The 19,876-nt window shown below is 39.5% G+C and overlaps 1 protein-coding gene across 3 annotated transcripts in view; it reads right to left on the bottom strand.

Moving 5' to 3' along the window:
- nek7 (NIMA-related kinase 7) overlaps window positions 1-19,876 on the bottom strand; it is a 90,419-nt gene that overhangs the window by 10,523 nt on the left and 60,020 nt on the right. Inside the window, exons 10-11 of one of the 3 annotated variants that reach the window (XM_084548485.1) lie at window positions 14,622-14,673; window positions 9,740-9,772 (exon numbers count right to left, since the gene is read on the bottom strand). The exons of 1 other annotated variant lie outside the window; for it this stretch is intronic. In XM_084548485.1, the coding sequence (XP_084404611.1) occupies window positions 14,638-14,673 (36 nt within the window). In that variant the 3' untranslated portion in view covers window positions 9,740-9,772; window positions 14,622-14,637. Of the gene's footprint in view, window positions 1-9,606; window positions 9,773-14,621; window positions 14,674-19,876 lie in introns of those variants that run through there. One more of the 3 variants, XM_084548483.1, reaches the window with a different exon arrangement.

Here is a 19,876-nt window from a genome sequence, read left to right as displayed (position 1 = left end):
GAAAACACAGAAGTTAATTTACTTCTGATGCACAAGAAACACTAATGATGCTTATCAGGGTGGCAAGAGCTCATTGGCATGAACAGTTCTAGCTGAGGTAAAATATGATTTGTGTTTTCATTCTTTTACAGTACCAGAGGACATTACTGAAGTGCGTCTGACACTCTTCCCAGATGTCGTTATGGTTTCCTGTAATAATTACGAGTATCATTTCAATGGACCAGAGAACATATACATAGCCCAAGTCGGTGACACTGTCAAACAGGAGACTAGTTACTGTAGCTTTTATTTCAAAGATCTGTCGTACTTTACAAACTACACATTGAAGGTTGGTATAATACTACTCTTTAGGTTTCATCACATTAAAAGTGTCATAGCTGATTGATAAATGCAACTTTTCTTTTCCCTTTTCAGCTGACCGCATACAATGGACACTTTGAGAGCAAGACAACAATCAGATACGTCTACAATGACAGTACGTGCAGTTCAAATGACTACTACACTGTACAAATAAACCATGAATGCCACCTCTTTGATATTCTTCCATATTTTTTTTTAAGCTATCATCAATTTTGTGGTTGGCTTCAGCATCGTCTCGCTTGAGCTGCTGCTTGTGGCGGCCTACGCGACCTACACTTGGAGGCATAGAAAGTAAAGAACAAGCATCAAATCTGTCACATAAGCTCCACTGTCACATTGTACTTTACACGTCAAATTTTAAGTTCATGTACAGGAGAGCTAATAAAATGCATTCATTACTCCATATTATTAAAAAAAAAATTGTATAAAAAAGGTAAATTAATTAAATTCATATCCTCCCTATTTTCGCAACAGGGATCTGGATGAAGATATGAGGCTGAAATCAACAGCAAGTGAGTAGATGTCGCATTTATTAGATGTTAACATCAGCTACAAATGATTCATGATTTTTTTTAGGTTTATTATTTTAGTTTCATTTAGTTACAGTTATCAGTAGTTTGTAGTTGCAGGAGAAATAAACTGAGAAAACTTCTTATATTAGTATTTATTTTTTACGGTGCAATTATTTGTTTTTGTTTTTAGTTTATGTCCTCCTCCTGCCTGAGGAAGACCTGATGGAGCCTGATGAAGCTTCAGACCAAATCCCCACGGACTCTTTGTGAAGTTATGGAGCGTTTCAGTTTATAGTACATACACCGATCAGCCACGATATTAGGACCACCTTCCTAATATTGTGGAGGTCTCCCTTGTGCCTCCAAAACACTTGTGACCCATCAGAGAATGGACACTGACGTTCTGAGGTGTCCTGTGGTGTCTGTTGTTAGTGGGGGCCCTTGAGGGGAGGGGCCTCTGTGGATCATCCCACAGATACTTGATCAGTTTGGGATCTAGTGAATTTGGAGCACACCTTGTGCTGTTCTTCATGTTTTTTTAGTTGTTCCTAAAGCGTTTTTGTGTGTGTTCCTGTGTCAGGCTGCATCCTGCTGGGGATGGCTGCTGCCATCAAGGAGTGTCATTGCTATGGGGTGGGGGTGTCTGGTCTGGTCTAGGTGGGTGCTACATGTCTAAGTAACATCCACATGAATGAATCCCAGGTCCAAAAGTTTCCCAGCAGAACACTGAATTGTCACAAGATGGTCAGTGTTATTCACTTCTCCTGTCAGTGGTTTTAATGTTGTGGCTGATTGTATGTTGGCCTTTGTTGAGCATTCTTTCTTAATGTTTTAAGTTAAGATCTCAGATATTATTTTCTTATACACTGTCTGGCCTATTGGATAATTACTGCATGGGCGATTATCTTTCATCTGGCAACAAGTTATTTAACCCCAACTGATGCAATGAGTAGCTTCTCATTTCTTAAACAACCATGTCTAAAGACACATCCTGTGGTCCTGGAAAAGATGTTAGTCTGTTTAAGAACGGTCAAATCGTTGGCATGCATCCAGTAGAGAAAACATCTAAGGAGATTGAAGAAACTGTCCAACGCATTATTAAAAACTGGAAGGATAGTGGGGAACCATCATCTTCAAGGAAGAAACGTGGTCGGAAAAAAATCCTGATTGATCGTGATTGGCGATCACTTAAACGTTTGGTGAAATCAGATCGGAGAAAAACAACAGTAGAACTCAGGGCTATGTTTAATAGTGAAACTAAGAGCATTTCCACACGTACAATGTGAAGAGAACCCAAGGGATTGGGACTGAAAAGCTGTGTAGCCTTAAGAAAAAAAACTAATCAGTGAGGCTAACAGGAAAAAAAGGCTTCAATTTGCTCGGGAGGATAAAGATTGGACTCTGGAGCAATAGAAGAAGGTCATGTGGTCTGATGAGTCCTATGGTGATGGGGGCATCTTACCCTGATGATTACCCATCACCACAGAATCCAGACCTTAACCCCATTGAGAAGCTTTGGGATGTGCTGGAGAAGGCTTTGTGCAGTGGTCAGACTCTCCCATCATCAATACAAGATTTTATTGAAAAAGGAAGGCAACACTGGATGGAAATAAATCTGGTGACATTGAGAAGATAATCAAGACAATGCCACAGCGAATGCGTGCTGTAATCAAAGGCCATTTTTTTTGGCCAGGCGGTGTACAGGTCCTTCTCAAAAAATTAGCATATTGTGATAAAGTTCATTCTTTTCCATAATGTAATGATAAAAATTAAACTTTCATATATTTTAGATTCATTGCACACCAACTGAAATATTTCAGGTCTTTTATTGTTTTAATACTGATGATTTTGGCATACAGCTCATGAAAACCCAAAATTCCTATCTCAAAAAATTAGCATATCATGAAAAGGTTCTCTAAAAGAGCTATTAACCTAATCATCTGAATCAACGAATTAACTCGAAACACCTGCAAAAGATTCCTGAGGCTTTTAAAAACTCCCAGCCTGGTTCATTACTCAAAACTGCAATCATGGGTAAGACTGCCGACCTGACTGCTGTCCAGAAGGCCATCATTGACACCCTCAAGCAAGAGGGTAAGACACAGAAAGAAATTTCTGAACGAATAGGCTGTTCCCAGAGTGCCGTATCAAGGCACCTCAGTGGGAAGTCTGTGGGAAGGAAAAAGTGTGGCAGAAAACGCTGCACGACGAGAAGAGGTGACCGGACCCTGAGGAAGATTGTGGAGAAGGGCCGATTCCAGACCTTGGGGGACCTGTGGAAGCAGTGGACTGAGTCTGGAGTAGAAACATCCAGAGCCACCGTGCACAGGCGTGCGCAGGAAATGGGCTACAGGTGCCGCATTCCCCAGGTCAAGCCACTTTTGAACCAGAAACAGCGGCAGAAGCGCCTGACCTGGGCTACAGAGAAGCAGCACTGGACTGTTGCTCAGTGTTCCACAGTACTTTTTTGGGATGAAAGCAAATTTTGCATGTCATTCGGAAATCAAGGTGCCAGAGTCTGGAGGAAGACTGGGGAGAAGGAAATGCCAAAATGCCTGAAGTCCAGTGTCAAGTACCCACAGTCAGTGATGGTCTGGGGTGCCATGTCAGCTGCTGGTGTTGGTCCACTGTGTTTTATCAAGGGCAGGGTCAATGCAGCTGGCTATCAGGAGATTTTGGAGCACTTCATGCTTCCATCTGCTGAAAAGCTTTATGGAGATGAAGATTTCATTTTTCAGCACGACCTGGCACCTGCTCACAGTGCCAAAACCACTGGTAAATGGTTTACTGACCATGGTATTACTGTGCTCAATTGGCCTGCCAACTCTCCTGACCTGAACCCCATAGAGAATCTGTGGGATATTGTGAAGAGAAAGTTGAGAGACGCAAGACCCAACACTCTGGATGAGCTTAAGGCCGCTATCGAAGCATCCTGGGCCTCCATAAGACCTCAGCAGTGCCACAGGCTGATTGCCTCCATGCCACGCCGCATTGAAGCAGTCATTTCTGCAAAAGGATTCCCGACCAAGTATTGAGTGCATAACTGAACATAATTATTTGAAGGTTGACTTTTTTTGTATTAAAAACACTTTTCTTTTATTGGTCGGATGAAATATGCTAATTTTTTGAGATAGGAATTTTGGGTTTTCATGAGCTGTATGCCAAAATCATCAGTATTAAAACAATAAAAGACCTGAAATATTTCAGTTGGTGTGCAATGAATCTAAAATATATGAAAGTTTAATTTTTATCATTACATTATGGAAAAGAATGAACTTTATCACAATATGCTAATTTTTTGAGAAGGACCTGTATATACACACAGATGATGCTACTCACCTATTATTTAACACCTATCATCACTGACGGCGTACATGATTATTCTTCTAACAAGGATCTTTATGAGCACATTGTGTAACCAATGAGCTTTTTGTCCATTATTAATCTCCCATGTATCAAGTATCCTGTAATATTGTTTGTATCATGTTTATGTGTGTTATCCAGATGTACGTATGAATTTATCTGATTGCTTTCGCTCCTCCTCTCTCTCTTTTTTTTTCTGTCTCTCTGCGGTGTCGTCCTCAAGCAGATGTGTTCCCCTGTTCTGCTCAAGGTTTCTTCCTGTTAAAAGGGACTTTTTTTTTTCTTGCCACTGTCGCCTCATTGCTCAGCCTGTGGGTTTCAGGCTTTTGGTTCTGTAAAGCCTCTTGAGAGTGTTATTGAGGCTGTGTAAATAAAATCAAATTCAATCTTTTTTTGATGCTTCTGGAACTGCTTTGGTATCGTGTTATGCCAGAGTTTAGGTTGTCCGAGATTGGGATTCCGAGAGTTGAAGGGTAACTACTGTTTTTTACAACCTGGACCTTATTTTTAGTATAAAATACAATCGTTTACTCACCCATATAACTTTTGTGTCACTCGTTTTTATTACTCAATATTTTGTTATAATGCGCTAATGCTATCCAACTCTGAGTCCAGAGTTACCTGTTATCATCATCCGGGGTCTGTAGATTGACCTACAGTTAAGTTATAGGTACGGTGGTTAAGGCTTCGTTAACCCACGATCCATCATGCTATGAATAGTTTAACAGTGCAACTTGTTAAAGTCAGGAAGTACATTTTATGTCTTTATCTGTTAAATGTTTAAATGTCTGAATAAAAACGACTGAATGAATGAATGAATGAATGAACATTATGACAGTAATCATAAAAATACTGTATGTTTACGGGTGTATTCATATATAGAGCTACAGGTACAGGTGCCAGCGTCTTTGTTATTTGTTCACAATAAATACGACCATGTGCAGTCTGTATAAAATAAATATGAACATCTACAGTACATGCATAACATATACAGATAAAGGGGATGTGGTTCCAAAACAGTTGTGACTCATCAGAGAATGGACATGGGCCTTCTGAGGGTGTCCTGTGGTGTCTGGCAACAGAATGTAGTTAGTGGGGGGCCTTTGAGGGGAGGGGCCTCTGTGGATCATCCCACAGATATTTGATCAGTTTGGGATCTCGTGAATTTGGAGGCCAGGTCAACACCTTGACCAAGTTTCCCAGCAGAACACTGAATTATCACAAGATGGTCAATGTTATTCACTTCTCCTGTCAGTGGTTTTAATGTTATACCTGATCAGTGTATGTACACCAAACACAGCAATCTAATAGTACTACACTAATACTGTACATGTGTGCATGGTGTATACTGACAGACTGACAACTGGAAATATAAAAAAAATAAAAAAATAAAAATCTGTGGTTTTGACTCATAAAAAAGGTTTCCTCATTTGACGCAGCTTGGCGGAAATGTAGCTTCTTGTCACCAAATAAAGGAAGGAGAAGATATCGTGAGAGTCATCCTTCACTTAGGTGCACAAAAGCTTGTGTTGTCACTTAGAATATACTGAACCAACATCTTAGCTCCTGGATATGGAAGGTCTCTGTGCTCTCAAGGTCCTGCTGCTCATCAGTTTGACCAGAGGTAAGTTCAGTGACAACTTATAGAGATCTTTAAATGATACTGAGGAAAAATAACTTGTGAGGCGTTGGGTGATTTTATCCTATTTTTTTAAAAGAATAAAAACATGCAGAGAAGCTTCCTGTTCTGTGTTCTATTTAAATAGTTTTTGTTGTTGCTGAATAACTAGTGATGAGAACTTTATTTTTGAAAAACAGTTATTCCATTTAGTTTTCAGTTGTGCATTTCTTTTGTTTTTTGTCTCAGGACGGTGAAATTACTTTACCTCAGCCTTCCACACTGAGAAACTATTTTGCGATTTTGCGATTTGCGATTTGCGATTTGCATAGAAATAATACATTAATAAGTTTCTTAAAGACGCGATTTAAATTCTGTCATCTCGGGATAAGAGGTCAAATCAATTTCTGTCGCATTTAATATGATAGAGTTATAGATGTCAGAGGTTTACTTTAAGTTATTTAAAATTATAACGCAGGTCCACTTAAATGCCATCTTTAGAAGAGAAAACTTTTTGTTAAAATTAAACAGTAATTTTTAACCGTAACAGTACTTTTAAAAAGTATATATATTTCTATTGTAACTACTAAACAACAATATGACAAAAATATTGACTAGAATTCTGAGTGAAATATTGGTATATAAACCATTGATATATACAGTTGAAACCAGATGTTTACATACACTGTGTTAAAAGACACACAAACCTTTTTTTCCTCACTGTCTGAAGTTAAATCAGACTAAACCTCACCTGTTTTAGGTCAGTTAGGATTACCAAAATAATTTCTATTTGCTAGATGCCACAATATTGAGAGAGAGAATTTGTTAGAGAATTTTTTTTTTTACTTTTATTGCTAGGACTGCTACCAAGTTACTGGGTTTGATGCTTTTCGCCCTTGTAGTATGTCCTGGGCAGACACTTTTAGGGAAGCAGAATAATAAGGCGAATAACAATAAAAATCGGAAGAAAAACAATAGGGATCCTGCAACTTCGTTGCATGGACCCCTAAAAAAAAAGTTTGGGCCGCCGACACCTCTTGTTTGTAGTCGGACCAGGACTGCTAGCGCCAACAGCTCTGACGTTTTCTGTGCTCGCTGTAACGAACTTTGCATTTAGATGGCACCGTAGGGTTGAAGTGCTTCGGTGGTATGCAAACTCTGTCATGCACAATTTGCACAAAACCACGCTTTTATCAAGGCTTCCATCAGGTAGTTTTTAAAAAAAAAAAAATACAATTTGCCTTCCATCAGTCTTAGCAACATACTTTCATCTGATTCCTCTATTTTGGTAGCGGTTAGCCGAGCTCTGACGTGTGCATCAGTGTAATCGGTGTACCAGGAAATCTTGCACTGTCAAATGTTCCACGTTGTTTGGAACGCATACTGCTATAAAATGCACTAGCTTTTTTAATGCGATAATCTTTTGTAATTAGTTGCAATTAATGCATTAATGTCCCACCCCTAATATATATATATATATATATATATATTAGTATTAAATCTTTTAGCATGGCTGAGGCTTGGGTGACATGTTGCTTACAGATAACAGACTGTGGCTGTGCGTGATGCTTTGAAAACACTTTTTCATGTGGTGTGATCATGTTCTTTGACTTTTGACTCTTGACTAATCTTATTTAAATTGGTCTTCCAGCCCTCAAATCCTTCCCTGAACCTCCAGAGTGTGAGTATCATCTCAAGAATTATTCAGTTTATGTGTCTAAACACTTCCATCATATCTGGGTCCAGTATGTCTCACTGAATGTAGTGAAATACTTTTAAATTTTTACTGTGAAACTGAAGATGAACTGACAAACCTCACAATGATTACACGTACCAGATACTCTCTATGTATTGTCTTATTCATAACAATTTTCTGGCTCTACTTCCACCTTACCTACAAATCCACGTTATTTTAAAAAGTGAGGGAAGTTATTGTGGCTTCTGCAAAGACTTACTCCTGCTGTTTGTGGCTAAAGTCCGTACTGAACTGTGAACAAGAACATTCAAGTATGATGCTCCCAATGCTTGAAATAAGTTGCAATAATGGTCTCTCTTTTGGAGGCCCTGGCTGTAAAACCTTTGATGGATTCACATTCCCTCGTCTGCCCTTATTTTCAAAATCTATCAGCCATGACATGATGACCACCAGGTTAAAAATGTGTACGTTCCCCTTTTGCTGCCATAAATAAAAAGCCCCAACCCTTCGATACATGGACTCCACAAGATGTGCTGTGGTATGTGGCACCAAGTCGTTAGCAGAAGTTCCTTTAAGTCCTGCAAGTTGCGAGGCCTCCTTGAGTTGGACTCGTTTGTCCGGTATATTAGTTGGATAAAGATCCAAGGCCCAGTCAGCACCTTGAACTCGTTTTTTGCACTGGCCACTGCTGTCAGGAAGATCCACTTTGAGGAACGTGAGTACCTGGTTGATAACAATGGTTAATAATCTTAGCCAGAGAAGACATACAGTTTGAAAGAGGAGTAAAGGAAGCCATCTATATAAGATTTGAAAAACCTTCTCTGAACACAGGAGGTAGACTGAGATGTCTGCCAATAATTTACAATACAGTACTAGCCCATTCCACATCTTGAGGCTGGAGCCTCTGACTGATAATGGGTCATTGGAGTACCATTCACAGGGAAAGAGGACAAGGACAAACAGTCGTTCCACTTAGGACAGATAAGTGTCTAGCAATTAGTGGACACTACACAACAGCAAGTCCAGTTGAGGTTTGTAAATCTTTTTTTTTTATATATACCATGACCTGGATGAATGAGAACCTTCACAGACAATGCTTAGTTAGGTGGTACATGTCATAGTAGCATCCACACAGAAGTCAGCAGAACACTGGCTAAAGCATCAGACAGCCTCCCCCAGCTAGCCTTCTTCCCAAAGTGCATCCTGGTGCAATGTTTTTCCCAAGTAAGTCATGCTCACACACGCCAGCTATCCACCACCTTCTTCAATTGCTCTGTGGTCCAATTCTGATGCAGTGGATTGGGCTCAAACTGCACTACCGTTCTGCTCAACGTTTCTTTCTGTTAAAAGGGGCTTTTTTGATCATTGACACTGTCACCTCATTGCTTGGTCTGTGTGTTTCAGGCTTTGGGCTGTTTTATTTAGTTGTACATGACATACTGCACCTTATCATGTTAAGCCAGAGCTTAGGTTGTCCTAAATCTGGATTTCTACATTTAATAAGTCATAGCGGTTCAAATGCATTTGCTCCTCCAAATATAACAGGTGCCACAGCTTAAAGAAGGCAGTTAAGTTACAGACTTGCCCCTTTTTCCTGCTTCTAACACATCAACTTTGACAAACAAAATGTTCAGCTGATGCCTAAAACAAACCAGATAATCAGCTGTCACAATGTTATGGCTGTTCAGTTTATGTGTGTTTTATCCTTGGAAAACAAAACAGATGAAGTGATTCTGTTGCTTTCCTGTGCAGGTTTTTACACTGTTTCGCCCATCAGGTCTGGCTTAAGCTTTGACATGAAAACCTTCACAACAGGTGCCTACGTCATAACAATCACTGAATACTGTAAACCACTGGATGAAAAGAAGTTCGCCGTTCAGTTCTCTGATCAAAGCTCATCGCATACAATCAAAAATCTGAAGCCCTGCACCTACTATGAGTATAGTGTTACTTTCATTGACAGTGATGGCCGAGAAACATCCTGTGACCGTGATGTAGGGGTAACTACAACATCTAAAATAAGTGAGTACAAACAGTTAATAATCAGGATATGTCTTTTAATTAAGAAATTTGATTGTTTATATATAACAGAGACATTTGTGCATCATTTGTGTATTTCAGGTAAAGATGACATTAAAGGTGTCAGCTGCATCCCTGGATATGTTTGTTACCAAAGTGACTGGGACATCAGCTCTTCACTGTCAACACCAGATAACGTTCCAGCTGAACGATGCAACGGTGAAACATTATGTTTAAAACTTGGTTACAAGGACATTTGCACAAACTTTACAACGACTTTCACTTGTTTGAGGTCCCTCAGTCTGACCACAAGCATCACTTTGGGTATGTATACACTGTAAAACATTACAGCCGTGTTATATGTGAACATTTTTATTCTCTTTAACTCCAAAAGTCATGGCAAGTTTCTGATATTGAACTCAATTTTTCAAGTTTTCAAATCCACTGGACTGTGTCTGGGTTTTGTCTGTGTGATCTATGTTCATTTAACTTGTGTCTTGAGTTTTGAGTTGAAAGAAACAGAAGGGGGAGGAGGTATGGTATGATATGAATGGTGTCACCATGTACGCATTTTTTTTTTAAATTAGAACTATTACTATAAAATAGTGATACCTTTGAAACAAAAGATTCCACCACGGCATTACAACATTAACAAAAATATTAGCATCATAAGCATAATGTATGGGTGGATTCCAGGGTGGCTGTTATTGGTGCAATAAATTTTAATGTCCTCCTTTCTAAACAGCCTAAACGACATTAACTGAAAGCATCGTTTCAAATACTAATACCAAGTTTAGGTAAACTTTAAAACTTTTAGGTAAACTTTAAAACTTGCTATTAGTCGTCAAGATGAGAAATCTGAAATTATTGCTCTCAACTTAAAATAGCAGCTGACATGAATACAGTTGTTTGGTTGAAATAACTAAGTAAGTAACTGAGTTCATTTGACAAGATACAATAATGTTTCTTTAATGGATAACGTTATAAATTAGCTTTTTGAGTTGAAAAAGAGATTTTCCTCAAGTTGAGTTTACTCACACTTTTTAAGGCAGCAGGTGAAGTTCTGTTTAAGTTTTTAACAACTTAGAAACAAAAAAAAAATGTTTTACAGTGAACAAATCATAGACTGTATATAAATATGGACAACACATCCCCAAGTCCTCGCAATGACCATACATTGGCATTATATTAAATATCTAAAATGACAGAAACCATACTTTAAAAAGAATGTATTTGACGTGTATTTTAGTGTTTTAGTTCGGGCCAAGTCCCATCACTAACATGGAGGGTCTCCCCCGCAGATTTCTTAATACCAAGTGACATAAGTCAGACTGCTCCCACTGGACTTCCTGCAGAAATCAAAACAGAGTTACCACCAAGCTGTAATGATGTCACCATTGATTACATCTGTTCAGGTAAGCAGGGAAAAGTACAAAGACTTTGACTGTCAGCAACATTACATGGTTACTGTGAGGAATGAGGCGTTGCTTTGTGTTTTCTGTCAGTCTAAATATTTTTCTGAGTGTGTCCAAAGCAGAATCTACATTAAACCGCACAAAAACCACTGTTGAAGAAATCATCTCATCATTGTGTCTCGTCAGAAAGTGGAAAAGTCAGTGACTCCAAGGAAGTGTCTGAGCTGGAGCCCTTCACCCACTACATCTGTACTGGTCAGATCAAGAAGAACAATGAATTCATACATAAGACAACACCACCCATTAATGTTTATATCAGCTGTGGTAAGTTGAGGTTTACTTCACCTCAGTGCAAAGCTTTTATCCTCAGACAGTTGTTAAGGATGTCTACTGTGTTCCAGCAGCTATTACAATAATGGACATTAAGAAGATCGTGACTGATTCTTCTATTGAGCTGAACTGGAAAACATCTAGTGCCAACTGTCAACGTGTCCTCCACAAACTTCACAAGTTTTCTCATGAGTGTACATTTCGTGTCTCTTCCTCCAATCGGGAACGCAGTCAAACACCAACTGAAAGTAAGTGAAATAGTCTTGATTCATTCTATTTCTGTGTTTGTTTGTGCTTTTGAGTTGGAGTTGAACTTGATGGTCAAATGAAATGAGTTCAGTTTGATCTGTGCCAACATCTTCCAGGAAGATGTAATAGCAAGTCACATTTTGGTTTACACTGAAATACCACATATGCTTTCTGATAAAGAACAAACATTGATATCAGAGCTCATGTTTTTTTCCGTGACATGCTACGTATGATGGGTTTATAGATAAAGGTGTTACTCTGCAGAAGATTAACAGATCTGAAACGACTCCCTTCAAAAAGATATGTGATATAAACAGTTTCTCAGGCTGCAGATCACAAGTTTTAGCATCCAGCACCAGAATTAGTGCTCTGCAGAAGATTAATGGTGTCTCAAGAAGCACAAGAACAATGTGCTGATGTACTGTGCACCGATCAGCCGCAACATTACAACCACTGACAGGAGAAGTATATAATATTAACCACCTTGTGAGAATTCAGTGTTCTGCTGGGAAACTTTTGGACCTGGCATTCATTCATGTGGATGTTACTTAGACATGTAGCACCCACCTAGACCAGACCAGGCACCCCCACCCCATAGCAACGACACTCCTTGATGGCAGCAGCCATCCCCAGCAGGATGCAGCCTGACACAGACACACACACACAAAAACACTTTAGGAACAACTAGAAAAAAAATAACTTAAAGAACACCACAAAGTGTTGACCTGGCCTCCAAATTCACTAGATCCCAAATTGATCAAGTATGTGTGGGATGATGCACAGAGGCCCCTCCCCTCAACCCATAGGACCCAAAGGCCCCCCACTCACAACATTCTGTTGCCAGACACTACAAGACACCCTCAGAAGGCCCATGTCCACTCTCTGATGAGTCACAACTATTTTGGAGGCACAAGGGAGACCTACACAATATTAGAAAGGTGGTCTTAATGTTGTGCTTGATGTACTGTATATTTCAAACCTAAACTGAGATTTAGCTGATGACAATTATGTTGCTGTTACAGTCAACACAAATCCACAACGTGATGGAGGAAAATGTAAGATTGCTGGATTAAAACCGTACACTGATTATATCTGTGGAATCCAACCCACCTACAACAACAAGAGAGTTGGTCGTGGAGAAGTGGTTACACTGAAAACAAAGCCTGGAAGTAAGTGAACGAGACAGCAGCATGTGATACAGCTGTTCTCTGTCCTTCAGTGAGTTTGGACAATATGCAACTCAGTTTTATAACATGAGACAAAATGATCAATAACACGTTTTTAATTGTTCATATAGTGTACGGTGTTTAGCCGACTACTGATGCACTGGAAACAGAAACACAATTTTCTGTTGTCGTTCTCCCACAGTACCAGCAGATATTACAGAGGTGAGAGTGGAGCTTCTCGAGCCCACCGTGATCAGAGTAACCTGTAGTTATTCGTCCAATGGTTTCAATGGACCTGAGAGAATATACAGAGCGCGTCTTAATAATGTCGGTGACAAACTGGAGAACGACAAGTGTGAGTTTGAATTCAAAGATCTGAGCTACTCTAGCAGCTACACAGTGGAGGTTAGTATGATACTACTGTTTGGTTCTGCAAGGTTTGTAATGAATCAATCACACTGAAGACACACTGGTTTGTTTTTTCAGGTGACTGCTTTCAATGGAGACTTTGAGAGTAAGCCCGGGATAAGACGCATACACAGACTCGGTATTTGTTGTTTTAATGTTAACACTAACTACATTCAAATTAAGTTTTGATGGACAATCTTTATTTTCTCACTGTGTCTTCAATATAAATGTCTAATATTGTTCTGTTATAACCTTCATTTTACAGACAATGAAATAGGTGTCATCAGATTTCGGGTCTTAATGGTCATTATCACACCTATGGTGGCCCTGCTTGTGACAAAGACTCTGAGACGCAAGAAGTATAGGCAGGAAAAACTAATATAACACCTAATTATTAATGAAAGAAAGTAAAGCCTATAGCACACGACAATAATTGAAGGAATCGGTTCAAATGCCAATACCAACCTTTGTACATCTTGTCAATATATTTTAAAATAAATGTTGAATTTCTGAACAAAATAAGATGTGAGTTGAATATGTTTTAAAGTATAGGTAAACTTTAAAACTTGCCATTAGTCGTCAAGATGAGAAATCTAAGCAGAAACAATTTAAAAAGGTTAGTGCTCTCAACTAAAAATAGCAGCTGACATGAAAAAAGTTGTTTAGTTGAAATAGTGAGTAACTGAGTTCATTTGACAAGATACAATGAGGTTATAAATTAGCTTTTTGAGTTGAAACAGGTTTTCGTCAAGTTGAGTTTACGCACACTTTTTAAGGCAGCAGGTGAAGTTTTGTTTCTAATTTTTACCGTCTTGAAATGTTTTACAGTGAACAAACCATAGACTGTATACAAATATGGACAACACATCCCCACTTCCGTGCAATGGCCAAACTGACGCTAGTTTAATGGAAATATGGGCGGCGCCATTTTGCAAGCATCAAATATCTAACTAAAATGAAACTTCTCAGAAAAACTGACATTTGAGCATATATCCGCATTTATTAACTACTGTACGTAAAATGACAGGAACCATCTTTGAAAAAAATGTATTTGACGGGTATTTTAGTGTTTTAGTTTGGGGCAAGTCCCATCACTCACATGGAGGGGGTGGAGCTTATGACCTATACTGCAGCCAGTCACCAGGGGGAGCTCTACTTGCTTTGGCTTCACTTTGGAGGAGCTGTTCTGTCATCCATCTTTATATACAGTCTATGGTACAAAGAGATTCACCTTTATTTTGAGCTGGGTCCTGCTCAAGGCTTTCTACTGTTAAAAGAGAGGTTTTTTTTTTCCCACTGTCCACCATGAAATCGAAATGAATTAGTTTGAAATTCAACTGCTTTACATCGAATTTAGTTTTATGTTACTTCTTTCTCCCCTCGCCCTGCAGATTTCTTAAAACCAAGTGACATAATTCAGACTGCTCCCACTGGACTTCCTGCAGAAATCAAAACAAAGTTACCTCCAAACTATAATTATCTCACCGTTGATTACCCCTGTTCAGGTAGAGAGAGAAGTACAAAGACTTTGACGGATCTAAAATGACAGAAACCATACTTTAAAAAGAATGTATTTGACGTGTATTTTAGTGTTTTAGTTCGGGCCAAGTCCCATCACTAACATGGAGGGTCTCCCCGCAGATTTCTTAAAACCCAGTGACATAAGTCAGACTGCTCCCACTGGACTTCCTGCAGAAATCAAAACAGAGTTACCACCAAGCTGTAATGATGTCACCATTGATTACATCTGTTCAGGTAAGCAGGGAAAAGTACAAAGACTTTGACTGTCAGCAACATTACATGGTTACTGTGAGGAATGAGGTATTGCTTTGTGTTTTCTGTCAGTCTAAATATTTTTCTGAGTGTGTCCAAAGCAGAATCTACATTAAACCGCACAAAAACCATTGTTGAAAAAAATCATCTCATCATTGTGTCTCGTCAGAAAGTGGAAAAGTCAGTGACTCCAAGGAAGTGTCTGAGCTGGAGCCCTTCACAGACTACATCTGTACTGGTCAGATCAAGAAGAACAATGAATTCACAAATAAGAGAACTCATCTTAACTTCACTATCGACTGTGGTAAGTTGAGGTTTACTTTACCTCAGTGCAAAGCTTTTATCCTCAGACAGTTGTTAAGGATGTCTACTGTGTTCCTGCAGCTATTACAATAACGGACATAAAGAATATCACGACTGATTCTTCTATTGAGCTGAACTGGAAAACATCTAGTGCCAACTGTCAACGTGTCCTCCACAAACTTCACAAGTTTTCTCATGAGTGTAGATTTCGTGTTTCTTCCTCCAATCAGGAACACAGTCAAACACCAACTGAAAGCAAGTGAAGCCGTCTTGATTCATTCTGTTTACACTACCAGTCAAAAGTTTGGACGCACCTTCTCATTTAATGGTTTTTCTTTATTTTCATGACAATTTACGTTGTAGATTCTAACTGAAGAGATCAAAACTATGAATGAACACATATGGAATTATGTAGTAAGCAATAAAGTGTGAAATAATTATTCATATTTTAGACTCTTCAAAATAGCCACCCTTTGCTTTGATTACTGCTTTGCACATTCTTGGCATTCTCTCGATGAGCTTCATGAAGTAGTCACCTGAAATGGGTTTTCAACAGTCTTGAAGGAGTTCCCAGAGATGCTGAGCACTTGTTGGCCCTTTTGCCTTCACTCGTCATCCCAAACCATCTCGATTGGGTTTAGGTCAGGTGACTGTGGAGGCCAGGTCATGTGGCGCAGCATTACTCTCTTTCTTGGTCAAATAGCCCTTACACAGCTTGGAGGTGTGCCTGGGGTCATTGTCCTGCTGAAAAATAAATGATGGCCCAACTAAACGCAAACCGGATGGGATAGCATGTCGCTGCAGAATGCTGTGGTAGCCATGCTGGCTCAGTGTGCCTTCAACTTTGAATAAATCGCCAACAGTGTCACCAGCAAAGCACCCCCACACCATCACACCTCCTCCTCCATGATTCGCAGTTGGAATCATGCATGTAGAGACCACGCGTTCACCTTTTCTGCATCGCAAAAAGACATGGCGATTGGAACCAAAGATCTCAAATTTGGTTTGTTTTGGTGTTTTTTGGCCCAAACAAATCTCTTCTGCTTGTTGTTTTTCCTTAGCAGTGGTTTTCTAGCAGCTATTTGACCATAAAGGCCTAATTGGGGCAGTCTCCGAACAGCTGATGTAGAGATCTGTCTGCTACTAGAACTCTGTGTGGCATTGATCTGGGCTCGCTCTAATCTGAGGTGCTGTTAACTTACGATTTCTGAGGCTGGTGACTCGGATGAACTTAACCCGGGCAGCAGAGGTGACACTTTTTTTTTTGTTTACTACATAATTCCATTCATAGTTTTGATGTCTTCAGTGAGAATCTACAATGTAAATAGTCATGTAAATAAAGGAAAAAACATTAAATGAGAGAGTGTGCTCAAACGTTTGACTGGTAGTTTAAGTATTTGTTCACAGCAACATGTTAGGACTTTTGGAGTTGAACTTGATGGTCAAATTAAATGAGTTCAATTTGATCTGTGCCAACATCTTCCAGGAAGAAGTAATAGCAAGTCACATTTTGGTTTACACTGAAATACCAAATATGCTTTCTGATAAAGAACAAACATTGATATCAGAGCTCATGTTTTTTTCCGTGACATGCTACGTATGATGGGTTTATAGATAAAGGTGTTACTCTGCAGAAGATTAACAGATCTGAAACGACTCCATTCGAAAAGATATGTGATATAAACAGTTTCTCAGGCTGCACATCATGCACTCCACAAGTTTTAGGATCCAGCACCAGAATTAGTGCTCTGCAGAAGATTAATGGTGTCTCGAGAAGTAGAACAATGTGCTGATGTACTGTACACCAATCAGCCACAACATTACAACCACTGACAGGAGACGTGAATAACAGTGACCATCTTGTGACAATTCTGTGTTCTGCTGGGAAACTTTTGGACCTGGCATTCATTCATGTGGATGTTACTTAGACATGTAGCACCCACCTAGACCAGACCAGGCACCCCCACCCCATAGCAATGACACTCCTTGATGGCAGCAGCCATCCACAGCAGGATGCAGCCTGACAGACACACACACAAAAACACTTTAGGAACAACTAAAAAAAAAAAAAAAACTTAAAGAACACCACAAAGTGTTGACCTGGCCTCCAAATTCACTAGATCCCAAATTGATCAAGTATGTGTGGGATGATCCACAGAGGCCCCTCCCCTCAACCCATAGGACCCAAAGGCCCCCCACTAACAACATTCTGTTGCCAGACACTACAAGACACCCTCAGAAGGCCCATGTCCACTCTCTGATGAGTCACAACTGTTTTGGAGGCACAAAGTAGACCTACACACTCTGTATATTTCAAACCTAAACTGAGATTTAGCTGATGACAATTACGTTGCTGTTACAGTCAACACAAATCCACAACGTGATGGAGGAAAATGTAAAATTGCTGGATTAAAACCATACACTGATTATATCTGTGAAATCCAACCCACCTACAACAACAAGAGAGTTGGTCGTGGAGAAGTGGTTACACTGAAAACAAAGCCTGGAAGTAAGTGAACGAGACAGCAGCATGTGATACAGCTGTTCTCTGTCCTTCAGTGAGTTAAGTTTTGATGGACAATCTATTTTCTCACTGTGTCTTCAATATAAATGTCTGATATCCTTCTGTTATAACCTTCATTTTACAGACAATGACATAAGCGTCATCAGATTTCGGGTCTTAATCGTCATCATCACACCTGTGGCGGCCCTGCTTATGTACAAGACTCTGAAACGCAAGAAGTATAGGCAGGAAAAACTAATGTAACACCTAATTATAATGAAAGAAAGCAAAGCCTACTAAGTACACCAATCAGCCACAACATTATGACCACTGACAGGAGACATCAATAACATTAACCATCATGTGACAATTCAGTGTTCTGCTGGGAAACTTTTGGACCTGGTATTCATGTAGATGTAGCACCCACCTAGACCAGACCAGGCACCCCCACCCCACAGCAATGACACTCCTTGATGGCAGCAGCCATCCCCAGCAGGATGCAGCCTGACACAGACACACACACAAAAACGCTTTAGGAGCAACTCAAAAAATTCCAATTCACTAAATCCCAAACTGATCAAGTATCTGTGGGATGAGGCCCTCAGAGGCCTCAGAGGCCCCTCCCCTCAACCCATAGGACCCAAAGGTCCCCCAGTAACAACATTGTGTTGCCAGACACCACAGGACACCCTCATATTCATTCTCTGATGAGTCGCAGCTGTTTTGGAGGCACAAGAGAGACCTACACAATATTAGGAACATAATGTTTTGCTTGATCAATGTATGTACATAAATATACAATTTCATTTTTTGTCTGACACAGCTCTGACATATTTCTTTTTAAAGATTGTATGCTTGCTTGCTCTTTGTTGGGTTAAATATATATATATTCTTTCCCAATGGTTTTGATGTGCACTGTGTAAAAGCTGTCTTTGCTTTTTAAAACCTGCTATTAAATGAAGAACAACAACATAATGTTACATTAAAACCTGACCATAGTTCATTTGTTATAATAGCCTTCTCTTGTTGCTGATGCTACTTGATGCCTCTTGCGTCAGCTGGAGGAAATTAGCTGTCATTTCAGCTGTCGTGCATTCTGATTCTGTTTAACACGTTACGTTTATATTTGTATGGCATGTTATTACTGTACTGTATGTACCAAATACAGATAGAATAGTATTTTCATTATATAGTTACTACATAGATTACATAAAACCTTCTTTTTTTTCTTTAATATTTTTAACCTGCCCTTTACCTGCTGTCACAACCACGTTTTGATCCTTTGTAGGAAAAAAATACTTCTTCATAGTTGCCCGATACTCTAACACTCAACTACTAGCATGGAAATTATTTAATGGACCTCTATGTTTGTAATAAGTTAGAACAAGAGGTTTAAGTTTAAAATAATACAACATTTAGTACAATAATCAAATTCAGCTTTTCTGTTCTGGAGGTTATACAGTGGGGAAAATAAGTATTTGTTACACCGCAGATTTTGCAAGTTTCCCCCCTTATAAAGAATGGAGAGGTCTGTAATTTTCATCATAGGTACACTTCAACTGTGAGAGACGGACTCTAAAACACAAATCCAGAAAATCACATTGTACAATTTTTAAATAATTAATTTGCACTATATTGCATGAAATAAGTATTTGATACACTCGAAAAACAGAACTTAATATTTAGTACTGAAACCAATTACCGAGATCAAACATTTCCTATAGTTCTTGACCAGGTTTGCACACAGGTTTGCTGCAGGGATTTTGGCCCACTCCTCCATACAGATCTCCTCCAGATCTTTCAGGTTTCGAGGCTGTAGCTTTCAGTAAAAGATTTTCTATTGGGTTCAAGTCTAGAGAGTGGCTCGGCCACTCCAGGACCTTGAAATGCTTCTTACGGAGCCACTCCTTCGTTGCCATGGCTGTGTGATTCAGGTCACTGTCATGCTGGAAGACACAGCCACGACCCATCTTCAATGCTCTTACTGAGGGAAGGAGGTTGTTGCCCAAAATCTCGCAATACATGGTCCCATCCATCCTCTCCTCAATACGGTGCAGTCGTCCTGTCCCCTTTGCAAAAAATAACCCCCAAAGCATTATGTTTCTACCCCCATGCTTCACAGCTGGGATTGTGTTCTTGGGATTGTACTCATCCTTCTTCT

This window comes from Chelon labrosus (genome assembly GCF_963514085.1).
Source record: "Chelon labrosus genome assembly, chromosome: 7".
NCBI classification, from domain to species: Eukaryota; Metazoa; Chordata; class Actinopteri; order Mugiliformes; family Mugilidae; genus Chelon; species Chelon labrosus.
This window is presented reverse-complemented; position numbering and strand designations above follow the sequence as displayed.